The 24,858-nt window shown below is 46.4% G+C and overlaps 1 protein-coding gene across 3 annotated transcripts in view; it reads right to left on the bottom strand.

Moving 5' to 3' along the window:
• The window catches only part of ME3 (malic enzyme 3), an 88,670-nt gene that overhangs the window by 13,240 nt on the left and 50,572 nt on the right, over positions 1–24,858 (bottom strand). For all 3 annotated transcript variants that reach the window (XM_088668810.1, XM_035114891.3, XM_088668809.1), the window contains 4 exons: positions 20,475–20,636; positions 16,741–16,844; positions 7,208–7,317; positions 71–168 (listed from right to left, as the gene is read on the bottom strand). In XM_088668810.1, the coding sequence (XP_088524936.1) occupies positions 71–168; positions 7,208–7,317; positions 16,741–16,844; positions 20,475–20,636 (474 nt within the window). The remainder of the gene's footprint in view (positions 1–70; positions 169–7,207; positions 7,318–16,740; positions 16,845–20,474; positions 20,637–24,858) is intronic.

Here is a 24,858-nt window from a genome sequence, read left to right as displayed (position 1 = left end):
GCCTCCCTCCTGAGAGCAAAAGGAAAATGGTGGCTTGTTTGGCCTTTCCTCAGAGTAAGAGGAATCCTACCTCTCCAGCTCCTTGGAAGACGAATTTGTGGTCAGAAAGCTTGTTCTTTGTGATCCTCAAGGCTGCAAGGATGCCAGCTACTGCAACAGAGGCAGTTCCTGGGGGAAACAACAACAACCTCAAACCCCATAGAGTTACATGCAGTTGGTGGAAATGTCCCTGGGAACACAGAGTTAACAAGACAGACAAACTTTCCTGGGGCTGAATTCAAAATCAGCAGCAGAGACAACTGTTTTCAGTCCCGTTTACTCATGAGATCTGTTGGACGGTTGAAAAAAACAGGGCTTTTTCAGTGGTGGCATCAAAATTATGGAACTTCTTGCTGATTTGAAATGGTTAACAAATATGTTTCTGTCCCTAGCAGCTTCTGGAGCATGGTGCAAGTTCTGCAAGGTGTTTGCTTTGAAGTGTATTTTGCTGCCTGTCTTAAATGTGTTGATTGTTATAATGCCTCATTTTGTATTTTGGTAGTATTTTGTACTGTTGTCGGACGAGAACTCCCATCATTCCTGACCGCTGGTCCTGCTAGCTAGGGATGATGGGAGTTGTAGTCCAACAACAGCTGGGGACCCGCATTTGAGAAACACAAGGTGACTTGTGCATTGCTCAGGTTCGTTCTGAAATGGAAGATGTGCAGCGCTGAATATGGATGAAAAACAAAGGAATGCAACAAGAGCCCTCCTGGATCAGCCCAAATGCTTGTCGTCTTGCATTGTGTTTCCAAAAGGCGCAACCATATGTCTCCAGGAAGCCCATGAGCAGAACGCTGAGCACATTAGCAGTCTTTCAGATCACAGACTTAGGAAACATTTATCCAGCTAGGTTTAAAAATCAACACAGATTTCCCTTTAATTTCCTTCATCCGCCCCCTTCCATGCCTGTCTCAGGCACAGAGAAAACTATAATGAATAGTTCAGGAGGGGGAGAGATTTCAACATTATCTTGGGCAAGCATGCAATCTAAGCAACATTTAAAACCCAGCAGGTGCTGCTGCTCTGCTTTTAAGTGTTAGGAAACTCCACATCAAAGGGTAAATACAGACAGTTATTTGAAGAGTAATCACAGCAGGTTCCTTGCCCGCAGTGTGAACACAGCTTTACAATTTGCTATGGCGTTCATGAAATCCAATGAGCTGAATGTTGGCTCAGCTGTCAATCCGCCTCCTTCTGCACACTTCAGGTGAGCTATTCTTTTTTTTCCTTTTGAAGAAGTTGCACAGGTAGGATTCTATGCTTAGCCCTTTATTTGGTTCCCCCCACCCATCACCTTTTTTACCCTTGTGGTGTGTATTTTTAGGACCCACTTTCTAGTTATTTAGTAAAATATATGTTCACCGCCATGTCTTAAAAATTTAGATAGCAAAGTGGTTTACATCAAACTGTACCTGCTGCCAATTAGTTTCCAGACCCAATTCAAGGTGCTGGTCTTGACCTATAAAACCTTAAAACGGCTCAGGACCGCAACACCTCAAGAACTGTCTCTCCCCATATGAACAGACCCAGACCCCAAGATCACCATCTTCATGTGCCTCCTCTTTCATGAGAGGTCTGGAAGGCGGCAACACAAGAACGGGCCTTTCCCGATGTGGCTCTCCGTTTGTGGATTGCTCTCAGGGAGGCCTGCCTGGCACCTTCATTACATATCTTTAGGCATTGGGCAAAAACATTCCTCTTCAACCAGGTTTTGGGCTGATTAACATCCTATATCTTTTTAAATGTGTTTGTGGGAAGGGTGTGTGTGTGTGTGTGTGTGTGTGTGTGATTGTTTTGTTTTGTTCTTGGTATTATTACATTTGTTGTGCTTCTGCCTTGTATTTTTATGTTGCGAACCACCCTGAGATCTTTGGATGAAGGGAGGTATACATATTTAATAAATAAATAAAAACCAATAAATAAAACTGTAAAATTAAAAGCCACATACAAAAGTTAAAAACAGACACCTGAGGACCACTGTGGAAGGAAGTATTCTTCATTGCCTGCATAGGCCCGGTGGAATCGAAAGATTTTCCAGAAGTCGTTTAAAAGTTGGCGCAGAAGGTGCCTGCTGAATCTCTATTGGCAGGGAGTTCCACAGGACTGATGATACTCAAGGCTCAGTTTTCCACTGTTGCCAAACGAGCCTCACAAACTCAGAGAACTCATCTGCTCCTGCAGATGATCTCAGTGACCGAGCTGGGCTATAAGGTGACTGTGAATGGTTCTGAACTGTTTTTAATATTGTGTATCAATGCTGTATCCAGCTCTGGGCTCAACTACAAAAGAGACGTGACCAGCTGTATCCAGCCCTGGGACCTTAGGGTGAAGGATGGATTATTTTCATCATCATTATTAATAAATTTATTTTTTAAAGCTGCAAAACATTTTCAAGAATAGACATCACAGGTGTGTGTGTGTGGGGGGGTAGAGCCCTAACTCAGCCTGCAAAAAGGTGCCAGATTTAATCCCCAGCATCTCCAGGTAAGGCTGAGAGAGTCTCTTGCAGAACAGTCACTGCCAATCACTTCCAAGAATGCTGAGCTAGAAGGACCAACTGCCTGATTTATTTATCTCCCCCCCCCCCTATTGCATTTCCAATAGATATTGCATTATCTTTTCCTCCAGGGAGCTCAAGGTGACGTACATGGCTCCCCTCCCACTCCTCATTTAATCCCCACAATAACCCTGTGAGGTAGGTTAGGCAGTGACTGGCCCAAGGTGGGGATTTTAAAGGCAGTTTCCTGTGTTCTGGGTGTTGACCAACCAGCTCAATGCCCAAAACACACACAGTTGTTTTCCTTCCTGCTTCAAATGAAACCATCCTGCAGTTGTAATCAAACCACCGTTTCTTAGAAGGCTGCTTACAAGACCTCCGCTGGTGTCTTTGCTGTTTCCTATAATCGCTTTAAAAGGGCCTTTATGCAAGAGTCCATTCTTGTACTATTAAAAAAATTAAGGGTATCTATCTATCTATCGACGCGGGTGGCGCTGTGGTCTAAACCACAGAGTCCAGGGCTTGCTGATCAGAAGGTTGGCGGTTCGCATCCCCGCAACAGGGTGAGCTCCTGTCCCAGCTCCTGCCAACCTAGCAGTTTGAAAGCACGTCAACGTGCCAGTAGATAAATAGGTACCGCTCCGGTGGGAAGGTAAACGGCGTTTCCGTGTGCTGCTCTGGCTCGGCAGGAGCGGCTTAGTCATGATGGCCACATGACCCGAAAGCTGTACGCTGGCTCCCTCGGCCAATAAGGTGAGATGAGCGCCGCAACCCCAGAGTCGTCCGCGACTGGACTTAATGGTCAGGGGTCCCTTTACCTTTCTATCATCTATCTATCATCTATCTATCTATCTATCTATCTATCTATCTATCATCTATCTATCTATCTATCTATCTATCTATCTATCTATCTATCTATCGCAGGGGTGGCCAACTCCCAAGAGACTACGATCTACTCACAGTTAAAAACTGGCAGTGATCCACCCCCTTTTAAGGGGTTCAGTCAAAGTTGTTGAACTTTTTTTAGGGAGGGGGAAAGCCACGTTTTTTAGGGGTTCAGGGCAAAAATGATGAGCTTCACGATCTACCTGTTGGATGTGCCTGATTTATATTATATATATACAGTAGAACCTCGGTTAACGAATTATCGGTTTATGAACGCTGCGGACCCATCTGGAACGGATTAATTCACTTTCCATTACTTTCAATGGGAAAGTTCGCTTCAGTTACACCCATGCTTCGGGTTAAGTACGCTTCAGGTTGAGTACTCCGCGGACCCGTCTGGAACGGATTAATCCACTTTCCATAACTTTCAATGGGAAAGTTCGCTTCAGTTTATGAACGCTTCAGTTTATGAACAGACTTCTGGAACCAATTGTGTCCATAAACCAAGGTACCACTGTATATTCATCATCTCAAAACTGCTCTGCACTCCTCTATCCACTAGGTGGAGCTACGGATTAATAGTTCGTCGGTACAGCTAACTAACTAGGTGGACACTTTGCCAAATAAACTCAGGGAGTTTTTGTTTTTTTTTAAAAAAATGCTCTCATAAAGATAGAAGAAGTGGGGTGGGTGGGTTGAGGAATCGATGTTGGTGTATGACTCAGCCTGTTCTGTGATGTGGTTTTAAGAAGCCCATATCCCTGCGAGACAGGGTGTGTCGTTACTCCTAATCCTATCCTTCAATTCCAGATAGAATGGAAAGGTTGCAAGGCTTTGGTGCAATGACAAGAACCAGTAATAGGGTCCCCCCCCCCTCCTCAAAATGTGTTTCTAATCCTCCATCGTCTCCACATGTTTGTTCTCTCGCTCTCCAATTACTCAAAAGACACCAAAATTAATGCACCCTGGGTGCAGAAGAATAATTTATCTTTGGGATTACAGTTTGCTGAACTTGAAGTGGGGTAAAAAAAAGAAATGAAAAAGTGTTCACAGCTGCTTTGCACAAACTGTTGGCTAATCAATGTTTGTTTAATCCCAAAGGGTCACTCTTAAAAAAATTAATCTTGCCACAGATTGCTGAAGGGATTCTTTTGTAAACTGGTCTCTTTGCTTTCCGCAAACTTGCAAGTTTCTACTTCAAACAGAGTTCCTTAATTAACAAAGGGAAGCTAGACTGGCTAAGGGCCCAGTCCGTCACCATGTTTACTTGCAAGTAAGTGGCTTTCATTTCAATCGGGCTTATTTGAAAGAGTGTGTGTTTAGGATTCCAGCTGTAAGTCTCCTTTGGAAAGGGAGAGGAAGGCTGGAATCAAAGCTTTAATTGTCTCCTGGGAGTCTCCCCCCATTTCAGTTAATGCACCATTGTTCACAAGTTACGCTTATTCTGCTTTAAATGTCACCACAATCGCCCTCTAGCTAGTGTGGGACAAGGCATTCCCCCATCTTCCCAGCCTGGATTCTGGCCATACTGCTCTGAGACTAGGCTGATATTTGGTCCTTCAGACTGGTGTTTTTTTGTTTTGTTTTTGGCAGGTGTATTCTATAAAACACCATTAATGAGATAATCATGCATTAGCCGTGGGTTTATCCTGAATCATCCACACCAGGCATCCCCAAACTTCGGCCCTCCAGATGTTTTGGACTACAATTCCCATCTTCCCTGACCACTGGTTCTGTTAGCTAGGGATCATGGGAGTTGTAGGCCAAAACATCTGGAGGGCCACAGTTTGGGGATGCCTGATCCACACACTTCATTTTCCTTTATTAGTTGCTCCATGAGGCTATCCCAAAGTTAGCACATTACTGTTGCTAGAGGGGCACCATTGCGCTATAGTGTAACAAAAGCGGGACCCGACCCCGCAAACAAAAAACCCCACCAAAAATCAAAAATCCTGGAGAATTTGTGGTATAAAATTTTTCAACAGGAAGTTATATTTGGAAAAGCAGCATGCCCACCCCCAAAACCCTTGAGGGTGCAGCGTTGAAAGTGGAATTGCATGTGACCACCTTGAAACCATCATGAGCACAAATTATCGTGGATGCAAAAATGACAAGGACATCTGTAGGGGTCCTTGTTGTTGTTGTTGTTGTTGTTGTTTAGTTGTTTAGTCGTGTCCGACTCTTCGTGACCCCATGGACCATAGCACGCCAGGCACTCCTGTCTTGCACTGCCTCCCGCAGTTTGGTCAAACTCATGTTCATAGCTTCAAGAACACTGTCCAACCATCTCGTCCTCTGTTGTCCCCTTCTCCTAGTGCCCTTAATCCTACCAATATCTTTCTAACTCACCCTGCTGCCATTCCTTCCCCCTGCCCCACCCCACCCTCTGGTGAAACACTTGACATTCTTTTATGTTTTTATATTCTGCTGGAAGCCTCCCAGAGTGGCTGGGGAAACTCAGCCAGATGGACAGGGTATTATTATTATTATTATTATTGATGGAATGCCACACATGCCTTTTGGAAGCTGCAAAAAAGGAAGCCAAGTGAAACATCATGGTTGGAAGAAGGGAGGGACCCTCCTGCATTCAGGACGATTTGCCCTCATAATGGGACTGCTTGTACCTACAAAAGTTTTGCAGAGGGCTGCCGGCTGCATTTCCAATTGGTGCCTGGTTCTGTAACTTCCCCCCGGAACCCTGGAACTTTTCATATCGCAAGCATTCTGTGTGTGTTCCCCCCCCTTTTATCCCGCTTTCATTGCACTATAGTGCCCCTCCAGTTGGCCATAAGGCAACGACATTGCAACTCTCGAAGCGGGATGACGTGTGGACGGTGCAGCGTAAATCCGACACTAAATGCACTATTACTGATAAAATGCTACGGAACTTGTTGTTGTTGGCATCTGTCTATGTTGGGAGACAATGGAGGAGTGCGCCTTTGGGGGGCGAAGCCAAACTGTTGGAAGGTTGCAGCACCTGTAGAGGCCGATACAGGAGAGACATGTTTGGTTGCAGCTGAGGCAGGTGAAGGTGTCCAGTTGTGTTGCTGAAGATGCACCAAGGCATTTCTCCTGAGTAGGGGGTGGGGTCCACTAACACAAGAAACTAACAGTGTTTCCCAGTTATCTTTCCAGTTTTACAGGGGACCGGAGAGTGGGGTTTGTGGAAGAAAACTGCATCAGTGAAAGGAATAAGACGTTGTGTGTGTGTGTGTGTGTGTGTGTGTGTGGACGTGTAATCCAGAATTCAGTTGACCACAAAAGGCTGCAATGTGACTGTGAATTTGCATTCCTCAGCAGCCTAATGCAAGCATAATTAAAGCCCCCAGCCCCCCCCCCCAACAGCAGGAAAGAGGCTCAAAAACACTTATCTGTCTATAGAGCCCCTTTTCAGTACTTAAAAAGGAAAAGATCAACGAGGCGTCGCAAAAAACTGAACAAGCCCCAGAGAAACCCAGTTGATGGTAGCTCCATGTCATCCAGAACCTTACCATCTGTTACTGACATCACAGTAGCAGCCAAGAAGAAATGAGTCTTCCTACTGCCAGATAGTTGTATTAATGGGTGTCATCCGCTGCCAGGAACATTTCCGAATGCCCCTGTGGACTTTTTCCTCAAGTCTGGGATGAGCTAGTTCAGCACATCCATGTCCAAGACGCCACGCAGCTTCTGTGCTCATCCTTGGACCAATTTCCTCGACAGCAGAGAGGATCTCCATGCAAACCCCCACAGAACGTGGTACCGAGTCCTGTGTCTCGTCAGCGAATGCTCTGCATCTCTTACCTTGAATGTCATCATTGAACGTGCAATATCTGTCGCGGTATTTGTTGAGAAGCCGGAAGGCGTTGGCGTTGGCAAAGTCTTCAAACTGAATGAGGCAATTCATCCCATACCTGGAGGTTTCAAAAGAAAGACCAAGATAAAACTGAGCTGGTGTCTCGTGTCAGCGCAAGTTTTTCCAGGAAGAAATTGAAGATCCATCTTTGCAAAGCATTATAGAATACTCTTAATTTTGCACACAGCTGGTCAACCATTAAAAACATTTTTTTAAAAAAAACATTAAAAGATCCTGACAATAGGTTGTATTCAGAGTAGAACAGGCATCCCCAAACTGCGGCCCTCCAGATGTTTTGGCCTACAACTCCCATGATCCCCAGCTAACAGGACCAGTGGTCAGGGAAGATGGGAATTGTAGTCCAAAACATCTGGAGGGCCAAAGTTTGGGGATGCCTGGAGTAGAACCACTGAAATGAACCTATGTGAGCCATGGCCTTTAAGTTTGACGGGTCTACTCTGAGTAGGGCTAGTGTTGAATGTCAGACAGGTTTAAGATGTGGTCCAACACAAGGCAGGCTCTGTCGGCTTGGAACCATCAAATTCGGTGTAAAAAAAAAACCCATTCAAAACACATTCCTTTGCCACCTATATTTGGGAAGCACAAAACAGATGACTCGAGAGGCAAATTTCTGATTTTGGCATTTGTCTGCTTGTGGGCTACAAGGAGGGCAGGAATCAATAATGTCTTCTCAAATGTACCTGAATAAACAAGAGATAGACATAGAGCTGGCCAGCAAGTTATTAGTATGTTCAATGACTATATGCTCCTCCAAATGACATGTTTATCAAGCATTCATCCTGAAATTTCTTGCACAAAGCTTACATGGAAGTTAGGAATGTACCTGGTCTTTATTAAACATTAGTTGTGATTTATTTGCATTGAGGTTATAGGACCTCAATGCAAATAAATCATAACTAATGCTTAATCCTTGCTTGAGGGGTGCCTATATGTCACCCTGTTAGCGATTTGTTCATTTTACACTTTCCAAAGCACTTGCCTGTCAGTTTCCAAACTGTAGAAAGCCAAGCTTCTCCTTTAAAGTGGATTTGTGTTTTGCACTGGTGTATCGGGGCCCTTTAACCTGCTTTAACCGTGCAAACCTACACCTTTGGTGTGTGCTTGAATCCCTCGCAAAGAACGGTGACAGTCAGGAGGCATCCCAAGTGACAAAAAAGAAAAGAGAGAGAACTAAATCCTGCAGTGTATGAATAATCATAATCACAATAACGCTGCCTTTGGGACCTCAAGCATTGCAAGGAAACATTGGCACAGCTCTCCCTGAGAAATACAACATGAACAAGTAGGGCACACCAAGGGCTTGAAACCAGAAACTGAAACCAGACAAATCATGCTTCGCTTCTAGCCAGGCCACTGAGAGCCCCATTCATTGCAGCTTTTAAAAAGACTGCAGCCTTTGTCAGCCTCTCTCAGACGGGGCCTTTTTGTTGTTGTCGATATTTGTGAACAATTTCTCCTGCTACGGTGCTAAAAAGTGCCTGTCAGCAGGAAGGTCCAATGATGGCCTCTCTTTATGGAACCAGACAAGTAACTCCCTCCTTTGAAGGTGTTTGTGTTTGTGTGTGTGTGTGTGGGGGGGGGAGCACTCAACTCCTACAAAGGCACCTCATCCTATTCATTCTACAGGCAGGTACCCGTTTATCGGGAGCCTCTTGTAAAACATGTCATAAAAGCTCCTTTCTTTCTTTCTTTCTTTCTTTCTTTCTTTCTTTCTTTCTTTCTTTCTTTCTTTCTTTCTTTTTTAAAATAGAAATATATCTCCACTTAAATGCTACTATCTTATACACCCCCCAACATTTTGGGAGGAAATTTGGGGCACCCCCCATCCTGTCGCTCGCCCCCTCCTTGCTGCCAAACCCTTTCTTGCCTGCCTGCTCATTGCTGCAACTCATTCCCTGGCCCCCATTCCCCTTCCCCTCTCCTATTTCTGTTTTGTCTTCCGCCTCCTGCTCCACAGCCTCGGGAGAGGGCCACATGGAACAGAGTGTCCTGGGGAAGGTTGCCCCGGCCTGTACGACATCGGGAGACACTGTTCTGTCCAGAGCGGCCCAGGGAAGGTTGCCCCAGCTTCTGCAGCATCGCAACCAGTTTCCTCCTCCTCCAGACAATGCAGACGTACTTCCGGAAGTTCGTAGCAGAAGGAGGAAGAGGAGAGTGGTGACGCACGGGGTCAAAGTAAGTTTTCCTCCTGTTTTTTGGGTGCCGTGCTCTGGAGTCGGCCAATGGACGTGTGCCACATGCAGAACCGAAAAACACCCACGTTTTGGTCCCAAGCTCTAGCACAGGAGCCAGAATGGAACATGAAGCCATGGCGGCTGGTTAAATCAGGTTCTGGTTAAATCAGGACACTTGTGGGGTACGCTATCTTTTAAAAAAAATATCTCATTTTTTATTTCTAATTTTCAAATGTATACATTTTCATTCATTTTACAATCAATTTAACCTTTCAAAATTTGACTTCCTTCCCCCTTTCTGTGGTTCCTTAAATTTATTTTTTAATATCTTCTGCATATCCAAATTCATTTCACTTGCACATTTAATTTTCTACTGTAAAGATATACTCTTATGAAACAGCAGGTGATTACAATGATCCTGCTAATGTTTTTATTATGTACTGGATGTACATTTCCAAAATATAAGATAAAAAACAAATAAAATAAAACCTACATACAGTAACAGTGTTTTGTGTTGTGTAGGCTCCTGTGATGTAAGCAATGGGCCCCGCCTGCTCGCCTGCTCCCTAAAATACCACTGGTTTGCTCATTTCTGTATCAATTACTCTGATAAAATACATATTTTGTTATGTGCAAATGGCTTTCGATACCTATTAGGTCCATAAATTACCATATAGCATATATTCAACACTGAAAATGGTGGCAATTTGTTGTTGACAAAGGTCAGCTGGACTTATCAAGGGCCCCATTACCTTCAGTAGCTTAGGGCTTCATCAAACCTAAATCTGCCCCTGATAGGGGGGTATGCTATGTTTGACCCGGTGTTCCACAGAACCTTGCTGAAATGATTGGTTCTCAGCTAGAAGCATGTGACCCGCAAGAGGCCATACCCTTATCCCAAAGTGGACCACAAAAAGGGCTCCAGCGTCTTGTTCTCTTTTTAAGGAAGAGATGAAGAGGAGAGCCATAGGAATGCAGAAGAGCTCTTCCGGATCGGCTCAAAGGCCCATCTAATGCAATACAGCGGCCAACAAAGATGCCCAAGGAAAACCCGCAAGTAGGACCCGAGCACAAAGGAAGGTGCAAAACAGGGATCGTGAGCATGTGGCATGAGGAGACCCACCCACTTCAAAAGACCCAGGGCACCCATGAACAGTGCCCCAGCCTGAGTCCTGTGGGTCAAACTCTGAAACTGCTGGCTCATCCGGAAGAAAACAACACTTTACTCTGCAGGAAGAAGAAGAAGAAGAAGAAGAAGAAGAAGAAGAAGAAGAAGAAGAAGAAGAAGAAGAAGAAGAAGAAGAAGAAGAGGAGGAGGAGGAGGAGGAGGAGGAGTTTGGATTTGATATCCCGCTTTATCACTACCCTAAGGAGTCTCAAAGTGGCTAACATTCTCCTTTCCCTTCCTCCCCCACAACAAACACTCTGTGAGGTGGGTGGGGCTGAGAGACTTCAAAGAAGTGTGACTAGCCCAAGGTTACCCAGCAGCTGCATGTGGAGGAGCGGAGACACGAACCCGGTTCCCCAGATTACGAGTCTACTGCTCTTAACCACTACGCCACACTGGCTCTCCAATGCAGAATCAAAACCATGAACGCTTAGAAAAAATATTAGCCTTCTGGCAGCTTCTTGCAAGTTTCACACGGATGACCCACTTACAGGCTCTGCCCTCGCAAACTCTTCCCAACGCGGACCCTGACATTTACGAGAGCGAGTGTTCGGCATCAAAATTCCTGCCAAAATACTCACTTGGAGAAAGGAAGAGAAGCTTCCCCCAAGTTTAGGCTCCCTTCTTCCCTCGAGCCAGTAAAAGAAGACAGGCAGCCCAGGGTTTGCCCTGATGGGTTTATCAGAGAGAATGAGTAACACGACAAGCATGGAGTGCTTGCAGTGGGGAAATAGTATGCATTCTTGGTTTAGCGGATGATGCAAAAATCAGAAAGGGCGAAAACTGCATGATTAGGAAAACGAAAGGTCACCTCAGACTCATCGGGCTGAAGAAATTGGTCTATGAAAACGTGCGCTAACATCACATGAAGTACAGTTACTGCTGGACTGCAAATTGCAAGGGAGAGTTCACATGACTCAATGTTTTCTCACAGCTGAGAAAGGATGGCATGGTTGGAGGCATAAGCGCAGAAGCAGAGTCTTGGAATAATTGGTCCCAATTAACTATCGGAATCCTCCCGGGCTGCAGAGTAAGGCAGCATTAAAGGACTGGATCTTGGTCAGAGAGCAGACTTCTCCCTGGAGATGTTTGCACTGGGAGATGTTTGTGCGGTAGGTAAGAAAAACAACAAAGTAGCTTATGGCAGGAAATAGGTGTGTGGCTTGAAAATATTATAACCCCCATGCAAGCCTTGTGACATGCCAATCAAGATGAATACTGTACAGTGGTACCTCGACTTACGAACGCGATCCGTTCCGCGGCGCTCTTCCTAAGTCGAATTCTTCGGTTGTCGAAGCGTCCGTTTTGCGCATGCAACGCGTGCGTGGCAAAAAGACTTCCGGGTTTGCTGACTTTGGAAGTAGAAACCTTCGGAAGTCGAGTCATTCGGATGTCGAGGTACCACTGTACTCAGTAAACAGGTTGACTGGAGAGCCCCCCACCCCCAACTTAAAGTGGTTGGATCTGAAAAAGTGTAACAATTTTCGGTATTTCTTAAATCCCGTTTTCATATCCCTTCTTTCTATTCCAGGTTGCCCAAGGCTACTCATATGAGAGGTAGTGCAACTGGCAGAATAAACAGAAAGGGATAAGAAAATCAATGCAATATAAAAATATTAAGAAATCTCCGGGGGGGGGGGGATTGGAGGTTGCATAAACTTTATTAAATGCAAACCCTGAAATTTGGAATCCCCTCCAAACTGATAGCAAATCCTAGTTTGATGTATCAATTGCACATTTTTGGGGGGAGGGGGTACAGAACACAGGGTTTGTGGTACAAAACAAGTACAAAACATTGGCATCGGTTTGGAGAAGGCCCCAAATTCCAAGGTTCGTGTTTAATAAAGCTGGTTGCCTTTGGCCTCACAATCCTGTTAGCAAGAACATTTACTCTGCCTGCCCGTGAGATTTACCACATCACCACGTATCAGGAATCGGCACTCAGCTGGAGCAAAGGGCACAGCCTCTCAGCGGGGCTCTGCAAACAAATGAATACTTGGCGGAAAATTCCCAGGCCTACTGCACCAACCCACTTCTCATGAGTGCTTTCAGATGACCTGTGCATTCAGAATCCATTGTGATTTGCCTGCTGGCTATTTAGCGAGCATCTGTCCTGATTTTTTTGTGGGGAGGTTAGACAATGTTGGGTGTCAAGTACGCGTTATCCCACACTTCTTGATGATGAATTTCGCCTGTCACTTTCCTGGCTGCAGAAAGGACTCGGGGAGGAAGCGGGTTTGTTGTGCAGGAGTTCAAAATCTACTTTAATTGTGCAACTTGAATTTGACAGCTAAAGGCGATTGAAGCCTACTACTGCCCTTGAGATTCTGTTGGATTCCAACTCAACAACTTGGGTCCCAAACACTTGAAAGACTACCTCTTTTCCTACAGGCTCACCCACCTCGAGTGCTAAGATCAGCAAAGGGGGCCTTCTTAGAAGCTTAGGAGTGGTGGACCAGAAGAGGGTGCTCTCTCTGCAGCAGCCTTAAATTTGTGAAATTCTCTCTCCATAGAGTTGCACCTGGGACCTTCTGGCCAATGGTGAAGACGCACCTTTTTGCTCTGTCTTTTGGCACCCGAGGTGGAGATTTTTCGAACCCACCTTGGTGACTGCAAGTTGCTGTAAATGGTTTTTAATATTGCATTATAATGCTAAAACCTACCCTGGGGTTTGAGGCAAAGGGTAAAAATAATAACAGCTCCCTACCAGTATGGCCAATGGTCAGAGATGATGGGGAACGCCAACAACATCTGGAAATGGGGAACGGCATGGGTCCCCCAACCCTAGGAGTTTGGGTCAGGAATACTGGCTGAACGAAGCATCTCTCAACTATGTTTCCTGCCATTCCCTCCTCCTCCTCCAACAAAGTTGCGCCGGTCGACCCGAGTGTCTGCATTCTCGGGATTTGCGGCCTGCTGTCAAAACAGGGGAGGAGGGCTGATGAAAGGGAGCGAGCTTCTCCTTTTCGCAGTCAGCCTGGCAAAATGGGTGTGCGGCGTGAAAGGAAATAGGAGAAGGCTGTTGACAGTTTAATGAGACTTCAGCGACAGCGCTCCTGAGAGTGTGGGAGCGCATCTGAGCCGCTCGTTCAAACACCCATCACGCTAACATAGAGCAGGCGCTTTGAGGATGGACCAGAAACTGACATTTTCCCGATACCTGGAGACCTACGGCTGACACGGCTGCAGCACAGTATTGCAGAGAGGGAAGAGGCAAAAGGGAGGAGGACATGGGGAGGAGGACATGTGAAGCACCATCCTACATGTTCTTCATTTGGAAACAAACACCACTAAGTTCGGTGGAACCTGCAAGTCTGCACAGGGTTTTTCAGCTTAGCCGGTGCAATCCTTTGCATGCCTACTCAGACGTTAGTCCCATTCTGTTCAGTGGGACTTATTTCCAGGTCAGTGTGGATAGGTCTCAAATGAGGTCCAGAGAAATCAGCATGAGGTCATATTTGTTTTAAGTATTTCACTGGCGAATTTTGGTGTCAGGTTCAATTTCTCCAGTGGCAGCTGGGGATTGGTGAATCTGTCGATTTCATTTCCTCTCTAGTTTCTCAATTTCCACCCTTATGTTTATTTCTCCACATTTCTATATTGAGTTGTGATCGCTCCCTTGAACCCCTCATGAAAACTCATTGGCATCTTATTGTGAATTTCTCCTGACATATTTTGTGTGCAATGTCCAGTAATAATTCATTTGAATGCTTTTTTTATCGATATATGCACTTTTATTCACAGTGTGTGTGTGTGTGTGCATTTTGGTACACGTGACTTAACTCAAGAAGTGCATTGCAAATTTCAGAGAGGTGTGAATTTTGAAGGATGGCTGTTCACACAAATCATTTCTGAAAGTGCAAAATTAGATAGGTTCACCTGCAAATGTGAACGGAATTGGATTACTCCCCAGGAGTGCCAGCTTAGCCCTTCCCCCCACCAATCTGCCCCTGGAATTTCTGCCTCTTGCCCTTTCTGCTGGAATGGTGAGAATGTCAACCTTGCAGAGATGATAAGCTTGCCGTTTAATTGGCAGGTGCATCATACAAAACTTTAATTTCTTAATTGGAAACCAATTTAATTGCGGAGGGAGAAAAATAAAACCGCTGATGCTGGAAGATAAGGAAACACTTTAACTTTTTTAAAACACAGTTTGGCTCTAGGTTAGCACTGAAGGAGAAGAAAATGTTAAGGATGTTCCTTCTTTTAAACAGAGTGGTAGTTTTTGTTTATTAAATTGAAGCATGAGATAATTTTTGCAATATGCAAATGTATGATTATGATTAACTGATTATTAAAAGGCAGGTGACTTAACTAAAAATCATTTTAACCCTTGCTTAATTATCTTCCCAGTCTTTTCACAGGGCACTGGAACTGTTTTAGCACCACCAAAAAAGGGGCTATGTCTCCTGTGCTCACATGCTGTGTGCAGATGGTTAAGGGATCATGGAGGAGGATCTCAATGGCTGATCTCAAGGGTCAGGCAGATTCATAGAATCTTAGAACTGGAAGGGACCAAAGGGTCATCTAGTCCAACCCCTTCAATTCATTATGGAGGAAGGTAACTCTTAAGATATTTGGGTCCTATGTCGTTTATGGGAAACCGCTAGCTCAGGAGCCTATTCAGGAGGGCCAAGCCTCCCAAATTGAGGATGCACTGGCCATGTCAAGCCGCACCCACCTGCCTTACAATGTCAGGTGTGGGGCAGGTAAAGCTACAGCTGCCCCATAGGTGGATTTGCAAGCAGCACCGACCAGCTGATCTGCTTTAGGGGAACGGCTTGCATATCAACCTCACAACTCTGGTTTGCATTGCTATTCGAAAATCTATTAATTGCTCACGTTTGAAAAATAGCTACATGCCTGAGGCACCATCATCAAGTGGCTAATTGCAGGCGCCTCCAGGAATCCTGGGAGATCAGAACAGCTGCTGGTTGTTACTAATGAATTGCAACGTTAACATTAGGGCTGTGACTCTTCATTTAAGTTTCCTCTCCTGTGTTCCATTAAACTCCCTGTTTCTCTGAGCTGGTAGGAGAGATTCCCAGTGGAAGCAGCTCCCTGGTTCTCAAGGGGAATCTAAATGCTTATGATAGTGCTCCACTTTAAAGATCCATGTTCAAAGGGCCTGCTAAACCACAGTATGGAGAAAGGACAGAGAGCCCGAGAGACTCCAATCACCGTTACTCTCTTTTCGATCTCTCCCACCAATATATGCTTAAGTTGATTTATTGAATTTCTGCTGATATGTTTACAGGGAAGGGCCACAGTTCAGTGGTAGAGAACATGCTTTGTATCCCAAGGGTGATTTCCCAATGGCATTTCCAAATAGAGCTGTCTGAAGTCCTGGTGAGCTGTTTCCAGTCAGTGTAGGCAATGTTGAATTAAGTGGACCAGCCGCCTGGTGTGGTATAAGCTTCCAATGTCCCTCTTTATCTGAATTTGCATAGCTAGGCAAATTGCAATATTCTAATCTGCTAAAATATGCATGGGGGTTATATAATTTCCCCTCCCGCTCAAGCCCCATCTGCATACTGTCCCAATTCGTTTTTCGGTCCAGCTGGCTCACGCCAGAGCACCGGACCAAAAGATGCTCGTATTTTTGGTCTTATGCACTACCTCCCGCAATAGCTCGGGACCCAAAAACCCAGTGTCCCAATTTTGATCAGAGGAATGTTGGAGGGTATGCATCAGAACTAGACATTTAAAAGTGCACCACCATACTTTGAACAGTCATGGCTTCTCTCAAAGTATCCTGGTTGCTGTTTAAAAATAAAAATAAAAATACAGAAATACATTTAACCACCCCGGTGATAACTGAGCGTCGTTTAACATGTCTGTATGTGAGTCACATCTGTCTCTTCTTGAGGGGCCTACGATGACAGCAGGAAATTGTTCCAGATAAATGAGTCTCTCTCCCATCAGATTTCTGTGGACGTAAATAACCTTGACTCGAGCACAAAGGGTCATTCTCAGACCACCCGTAGGGGCACATATTCAATGGCTCCCCTCTGCCCGAGTCTTGCCTTGAAACGGACTGTTTGCGTGGCTAGTTTTAACCTCTCTTAACGCCAAGCAGCTAATGGGAGAAAACACGCGCACTCGAAATTCCACTCACTTGTTGGCAACTGCTTGCATAAACTCATCAATCAGGCTGTCGTACTGTTTCCCACGAACTCTCTTGTGCTTCAGGCCAATGTAGAGCGGATCGTTCAGGAGGGCCTGAAATGGAGTGTGAGAGAGAAAATAATGACGTCTGTCTGTCTGCTGCTTTTTGGCCCAGCAAGGTAGAAACTCATATTCAATCCATTCAGCAGAATGCCCGATAGTTACCTCCATTTCAGGCAGTTAACCCCAAATAAGACCCAACTCTGCAGGCCGTATGGTTTCTGTGCAATTAAATCAGCCCCCCGAGGGGATAAAGCAAATGCAGATATATTTTGCACTGTGAGGTCTATCCTTGTCTCGGCGTTCTAGCATAGCAAACTAGATTTAATGAACACTCACACCAGAGTGCTCTCTAAACTGATGGCTGTAGTCTTTTACAATACTAACCTTTTATGTATATCGTTTTAAAATATTAATTTAATTAATATGTATTTTATTTCATGAAGTCTGTAACGTGAATGTTTTATCCATAATTTTGTTCTGAAGCTCTTGAATTTGTCATGCCTAATAAAGGTGATTGATTGATTGACTAACCTTTTTATGTTCTTCCATATCCGTTTAATGTTCCTAACCCTTCTTTTAAATTAAATCTAGTTTGTGCCACGGGTCACCATCTGATTAATTTTGAACGCTGCTGTGCAGAATCTGTTGGAGCAGGATTGGTATATGACAGCAGCAGGGAGGTATAACATTGTCCTATGCTCCCTGGGTACTTATGGAGTAGTGGGGAGATGAGGCTAATACGAATGTCTCTATAGCAGGCATCCCCAAACTTCGGCCCTCCAGATGTTTTGGACTACAATTCCCATCTTCCCCGACCACTGGTCCTGTTAGCTAGGGATCATGGGAGTTGTAGGCCAAAACATCTGGAGGGCTGCAGTTTGGGGATGCCTGCTCTATACTATAGGCACTGGAGAAGCAGATGCTCTGTTGGTTTTATTTGTCCAGAGTCACAGGTGTATTGTATCCCCGAGTAAGCAGTCTTCCTGTCTCGACCTTCAGAACGGCATTAATGATAGCGGCATTTTAAAGTTCCAAACAGCCCCATCCCATTGCTATGCTAGAATGGCAAGACAAGGATAGACCTCACACTGCAAAATATATCTGCATTTGCTTTATCCCCTCCGGGGGGGGGGGGGTTCAGGAAAGCTCAACCAAACTGCTAAAAGGGGATGGAGCAACTTCCCTTTGGAGAAAGGTTAGAGAGGAAGCTCAGAATGTTTTCTCAGTTGCTGGGAATCTCAAACGGGAAGATTCACACTCAGGTCCTGGCTTTGGGGCTTCCCTTAGGCGTCTGGGCTAGATGGGCCTTTGAACTGATCCAGCGGGGGGTTGTTATTGTGATCTTGTGTCTTACTTTACACGAGATTCCCAACAGCCCAGTGGCAAGGTCAAGGCCTGCATAGCTACATGACCACACTGTTGTTTTCCCAAATGATTTTCCATCCCGGCCACCATGCTTGCTCCAAACTGGAACGTCCAACGCAGCCGATGACTCACAGGAAGGCCTGCCTCGGCTTTTAGCCTGGTGGGAAACAGGATCCTGGCTCAAAGCGAAGGAAACAGAAGCAGGTGTGATGACTAACCGGCCTCGGTGACTAAGTGGAACGGGATGCCGTTTGTACCCTGTAAAGAGTTGGTAGCCGTATCAAAGGCAAGGGATGCAGGGGGCATCCCATCAACAGACCCATTGTCCCGTGACTTCCCTGTTTGCTCCACGGACGGCTGGCCTGCAGGCGCTCCCACCTCATTGTTGCCGTTGTTTTCCAAAGCTGCAGACACACAGCTGTGCTCTATCGCCAGTAAAAGGGGATTCCCTGGGTCGTGACTCAAGTTCCTCTGTGCCATAATGAACCGGATCCGCAGAGGAAAAAGGCAGCGTTTTATAGCAGTGTTTTCTGCGCAGACAAAGGGCCCTAGGTTAAAGGAAGAGCCAGCTGTCTCCTGCTGCTAGAAAAATAGGGAATATATATAAATAAAAGAAAAGGTACCACTATCAAGGCCAAACCCAGGTTTTTCTGGATAGAATCAGGGCCTTTTTTCAGCCTGAGCTCAGCTCTGGCACCTCTCAGGTGGGCGCCATTGCCATTCTAAGAGAACAAGGGAGATGTTCAGGGTGACCACCACTGCCCTTCCCAGCTGTAACTCCACCTGAAATTAGCCTGGAAAACAGTCTTCTATTGGCTATTAGAGATGGCTTCCTGCTCCCCTAATTCGGAGGGTGGGGTGAGACCTCAGCCCCCAGCAAAGGCTACTTGTGGGCATATCCAAATCCATGGGCACCACATTATCAACCTGTGTGGTAAGCTGTCAAATGAAAAAGAGAGCGATAGAACACTTTATTTTAAAAAAGAGCATTTTGTTGACTAAACTTGGACACATCAAATAGCCACAAGGTATTTACTGGCTAAAAGAAGAAGAGGGGGCAACCTCCCCCCCAAAAAACCCTCTTTGTAGATGTCCTTTCTGGCACCAGTTAAAACTGCTGGAGTCGGAAAGCAGAAAACTGTTAACAGATGGCAACCTTCTCATATTATTATCGCAAGAATTAGAGTGTGTGATCTGACAAACCGCTGAAATTAATTAGCCTCCAGCCACCCGCAGGGGGATTCTCCGTTGGCTGAAATATAATCTCTTCCAAGCAGCCGTAGGGATGTGTTGGTTTCAGGAAGAGTAAAGGCTCTATCAGGCCTGGGCAGCCAAGGATCTTTTATACTCCCCATTATCGCGCTGAAAGATGGAGCGGACCTCTTCAACTCCTGCTGGCTGGAAAGCTGTTTTGAGTTTTCGGCCAGCTGGACGGGAGAGCATCCAGCATTTATCTTGGGCTCGCAATACCTGCTGCCATGCTTTAGATTCCAAGAGGTTGCGCAAGAGCTGAAAACTGGGCTACAACAGTCGCTTTGTGCCTGTGTGCGGATTCAGACAACCATCCGAACCCAAAGTATCTCAGGGACTGCCCTGGATTTCTGCATCCAAAATCTAATACTCTAAAGTACTCACATGTGTTGCAATGCACATTATTAAACCCTTTTACGCAGGTAGCGCTGTGGGTTAAACCACAGAGCCTAGAGCTTGCCGATCAGAAGGTCAGCGGTTCGAATCCCTGCGACGGGGTGAGCTCCCGTTGCTTGGTCCCAGCTCCTGCCAACCTAGCAGTTCGAAAGCACCTCAAAATGCAAGTAGATAAATAGGGACCGCTAAAGCGGGAAGGTAAACGGCATTTCCGTGTGCTGCTCTGGTTCGCCAGAAGCGGCTTTGTCATGCTGGCCACATGACCTGGAAGCTGTATGCCGGCTCCCTCGTCCAATAATGCGAGATGAGCGCGCAACCCCAGAGTCAGTCACAACTGGACCTAATGGTCAGGGGTCCCTTTACCTACAAAATTAGGAAGAGGTAAGATGGGTCAGGCCAATGGCCCATCTAGTCCAGCATCCTGATCTCACAGCGGCCAACCAGAAACCCATGGGAAGCCCAAAACTAGGACCTGAGGGCAACAGACTCACCCCTCCTGTAATCCACAGCAACTGATATTCAAAGGTTTACTGTGCAAGGCTAACTGAGGGCAGACTGAATTTCCTGGGGCAGTGCCCCATACGCTCTAATGGACCAGCCTCCACTGACACACCCATTACCTTGAGATTCCAGGATAGCAGCAAATGAAAACGAGCAAGTCAACCTCACCTCATTGTCCGTGCCGACATCCAAAAGGACAGGTAGGCAATGTTGGGGATGGACGCCCCCACAAGCAGTGTAGAGAGCGAGTTTCCCGACAGGGATTCCCATGCCGTAGCTTCCCAGATCCCCCAGACCCAGAATCCTCTCTCCGTCTGTCACCACGATGGCCTATGAGCGAAGAGAGAAGCCTGCTGTTTAAAAAAAGCGGCATTTGATACGGCTTTGCAAGAGATTGTATTCCACAGGGTGAATGAAGGCAGACACCACATTTGCACAGCGGTAAGGCCGTTCTAGAAGCACCTTTGCCACTTTCAGAGCAATTTTGTCCTCTCTGGGTCGAGCTCCGAAAGACTGATGCTGCATGTTTGTAAGGGGGGTGGGTGGGAATTGAGTATCGGTATGGCACTGATGGGCTAGTGCCTGTGACGTCACTGAGAGAACTCGCCACTGCTACTAACCCCCTTGGAGGCTTTGCAACTGCCTTAACATTTCTTTTCATTTAATAAGATGGTGAGCGAGCATATTGATGAGTAGCAGCAGGTCTGGCCCTTAAAAATAAAGAATGAGCGAATCCTACCTGACTCACAAGCGAAGCAGTGAAACGAATTGTAATGCAGGAAAATGTGCAGTAAAGGTCAACCAAAATCACTAAGGGACTTGAGCTACTCCCCCCACGAGGAAACTTAGCACATGTGCCCAAGGCAGAGGTTTTCAACTTTTCTGAGTCCACGGCTCCCTTGACCAACTACATAATAATAATAATAATAATAATAATAATAATAATAATAATAATAATAAATTTTTATTTATACCCCGCCCTCCCCAGTCAAAAACCGGGCTCAGGGCGGCTGACACCAACAGAACCACAATAAAACATAAAAACAATTAATTAAAATACAGATTAAAATACAGTATTAAAATTTAAAGTGCAGCCTCATTTCAAGTAGGCCATAAGTGGCTGACACCAACAGAACCACAATAAAACATAAAAACAATTAGTTAAAATACAGATTAAAATACAGTATTAAAATTTAAAGTGCAGCCTCATTTCAAGTAGGCCATAAATCCAAGCCATGAGGGAGAAAAACACAGGGGTCAGGCTGAGTCTAACCCAAAGGCCAGGCGGAACAGCTCTGTCTTGCAGGCCCTGCGGAAAGATGACAAATCCCGCAGGGCCCTGGTCTCCTGGGAAAGAGCGTTCCACCAGGTTGGGGCCAGTACTGAAAAGGCCCTGGCTCTAGTAGAGGCCAATCTAGCCATCTTATGACTCGGGATCTCCAGAATATTATTGTTTGTGGACCTTAAGGTCCTCCGCGGGGCATACCAGGAGAGGCGGTCCCGTAGGTACGAGGGTCCCAAGTCGCATAGGGCTTTAAAGGTCAAAACCAGCACCTTAAACCTGATCCTGTACTCCACCGGGAGCCAGTGCAGCTGGTAAAGCATTGGATGAATGTGATCCCGCGGCCGGGACCCTGTAAGGAGCCTCGCCGCGGCATTCTGCACCCGCTGGAGTTTCTGGGTCAGCTTTAAGGGCAACCCTGCGTAGAGCGAGTTACAATAGTCAAGCCTGGAGGTGATCGTCGCATGGATCACTGTGGCCAGATCGGGGCGAGAGAGGTAAGGGACCAACTGCTTGATGCGGCGGAGATGGAAAAATGCCACCTTTGCTGTGGATGCAACCTGCGCCTCCATGGAAAGGGAGGTGTCAAAGGTTACACCCAAACTCTTGACAGAAGGCGCTGGTACCAATTGAGCCCCTGCAAAAGATGGGAGTTGGCCCCCCAACCCCATGTCGCCCCGACCTAGCCAGAGGACCTCTGTCTTCGAAGGATTTAACTTCAGTCGGCTCCCACGTAGCCATCCAGCCACAGCTTCCAAGCACCTGGTGAGTGTGTCCGGGGCCGAGGCAGGGCAGCCGTCCATCAACAGATAGATCTGGGTGTCATCAGCATATTGATGACAACCCAGCCCAAAACTCCGGACAATCTGGGCAAGGGGGCGCATAAAGATATTAAAAAGCATTGGGGAAAGGATTGCACCTTGCGGGACTCCACACACCAAGGGGTGCCGCGGCGACAACTCCCTCCCTAGCGCCACTCTCTGTCCCCGACCTGAGATGAAGGAACGCAGCCATTGTTGGACTGTGCCCTGAATCCCCACGTCGGCAAGGCGGTGGTCTAAAAGGTCATGATCGACCATATCGAAGGCTGCTGACAGGTCTAAAAGAATCAGCAGTCCCGACCCACCTCGATCCAGCTGTCTACGGAGATCATCTGTTAAGGCTACCAGAGCTGTCTCGGTCCCATGACCAGGGCGAAAGCCGGACTGAAATGGATCTAGAGCCGATGTTTCATCCAGAAACCTACCAAGCTGTTCGGCAACCACTCTCTCAATTATCTTACCCAGGTACGGAAGATTCAAAACCGGGCGATAATTGGATAGATCTAAAGGATCTAGAGATGCTTTCTTTAAGAGTGGACGCACCACTGCCTCCTTCAACTCCTCTGGGAAAGTCCCTGTGCCCAGGGACAAGTTGATGATCTCACCCAGGGGGGCCCGTACCTCATCTGGACACGCTCTAATCAGCCAAGACGGGCACGGGTCCAGGGAGCAAGTGGTGGGCCTTCCAGCCCGGAGGAATCTGTCTACATCGGCAGGGAGTATCTGATCGAATTGGTCCAATACTGAACTCGAAGACAGTCGAGGGGCCTCCAGTTCCGTTATTGTATCCAAATTGGCAGGGAGGTCACGGCGGAGTGTCAAGACTTTCTCCGCAAAAAAGCTCGCAAATGCCTCACAGCTATGGGTCAAATTCGTATTTAAATTTGGCTGTTCCTCTAGGGTTGTTAAAGACCTGATTATTCTAAAAAGTTGTGCTGGGCGAGAGCTAGCGGATGCAATGGAAGCTGAGAAGTAGGACTTTTTTGCAGCTTTCACCGCCATCTCATAGGCTTTCATAAGTTTCCTGTAAGATGTTCTTGAGGCTCCGTCGTGAGCACGCCGCCATACTCGCTCTAGCCGTCTAAGGTCCCGCTTCATTTTCCGAAGCTCCTCGGTAAACCAAGCAGCACCCCTGTGGGGCTCAGGAGCTCAGTTATGTCGCCCCTCACCCCTTTTCGAACACCCTCCCTTGTGAAGTGTTCCCTCAGCCTCCTCTATTCTCCCCTCTCCTTGGGAGTTCTCTGGGCAGCCACAGCTGACACCTCTGATCTCTGAGCTGCCCCCCCCACCTGCCACAAATAGAGGTGCCTCCTCACACTGCCCCACAGGGGCCTGGGAAGCACCCCCTGGCCGGACCCAGAGGCACCATTCACCTGGGGAGATTGTAGGCAGGGCTGCTGCTGCAACAACCAGCCAAGCAAGCCTTTGGGAGTCAGAGACGCAAGAGGGTATCAGAGGAGGGAGGGAAAGAAAGAGGGACAGAGGCCAGTGTTGCCCGCGGAACCCCGGACCCTCATTCAAGGCACCCTGGCTGGAAATCACTGGCCAAAGGAGATGCATAATAGTGTGGAGAGCAGGGGATGTTTTGCATCTTGTTTGTGTTGCTGGTCAAACACCTTGTGTGGGTTGGTTTTTGAAATGACAAAACCCCGCCATATCTGTTCACTGGAGGTCAAAGTGGGATATGGGAACACAACATCTGTCACCTAGAGAAGAACATAAGAACCTACAGCTGGATCAGGCTAGATAAAAAAACAACCCTCATAAATAAGGAAATAGGTGGATAGGAAATCTGCAAAGGGCATGAAAAGCACGGGTACAAATGGGCTGAAAGTCCAAGTCCAGGACCGCCCTGCTTTTGCCTTTTTGCCTTTGAAGGGCAAAAAGGGACAAGAAGCAATTGCAACTTCAGGAAGTAATTTAATTTGCTTATTTTTCATGCGTCTAGTTGGCAGGCTTTGAAATGATTTACTGTAGCCTTTATCACCCACAGGAAGTGCAAAACACAATTTAAAAGAGCTTTAATTCTGTTTTCCTTTTAAGTGGTGTAATTTAGCTCTTCTTATCCTCCAGCCTCTGGGACAAGTTCCAGTTTACAATTCAGTGCCCGGTGCAGCCCATAGCAAAAAAATAAAAAAAATAAAAACTGAAATCAGAATCCAGGACATAGTTAACAAAAGGAGAATTGTGTGGGTTTTTTTTTTTTTTTTTGGTCGAGTCCCCTTTCCTTGCTCTGGAACGGCATCAGCTTGTAGTCCTTGCTGCAATTAACCTAGAGTGGTTTCCCAGTATTAAACCATCCCCCTGATAGCTGGGTCTAGTTTGGGGCTGGATCACCAGATCATGTTCCCTGGGCAAACCACAGGAGCTATCTGAGAACATTTGACTTAAAGCATCTTTTATACTGTTCTTCACTCTGTTTAGAATTTCAGGGCTGGGTACCACAACA

Source organism: Zootoca vivipara, chromosome 4 (assembly GCF_965207765.1).
Source record: "Zootoca vivipara chromosome 4, rZooViv2.hap1.1, whole genome shotgun sequence".
NCBI classification, from domain to species: Eukaryota; Metazoa; Chordata; class Lepidosauria; order Squamata; family Lacertidae; genus Zootoca; species Zootoca vivipara.
This window is presented reverse-complemented; position numbering and strand designations above follow the sequence as displayed.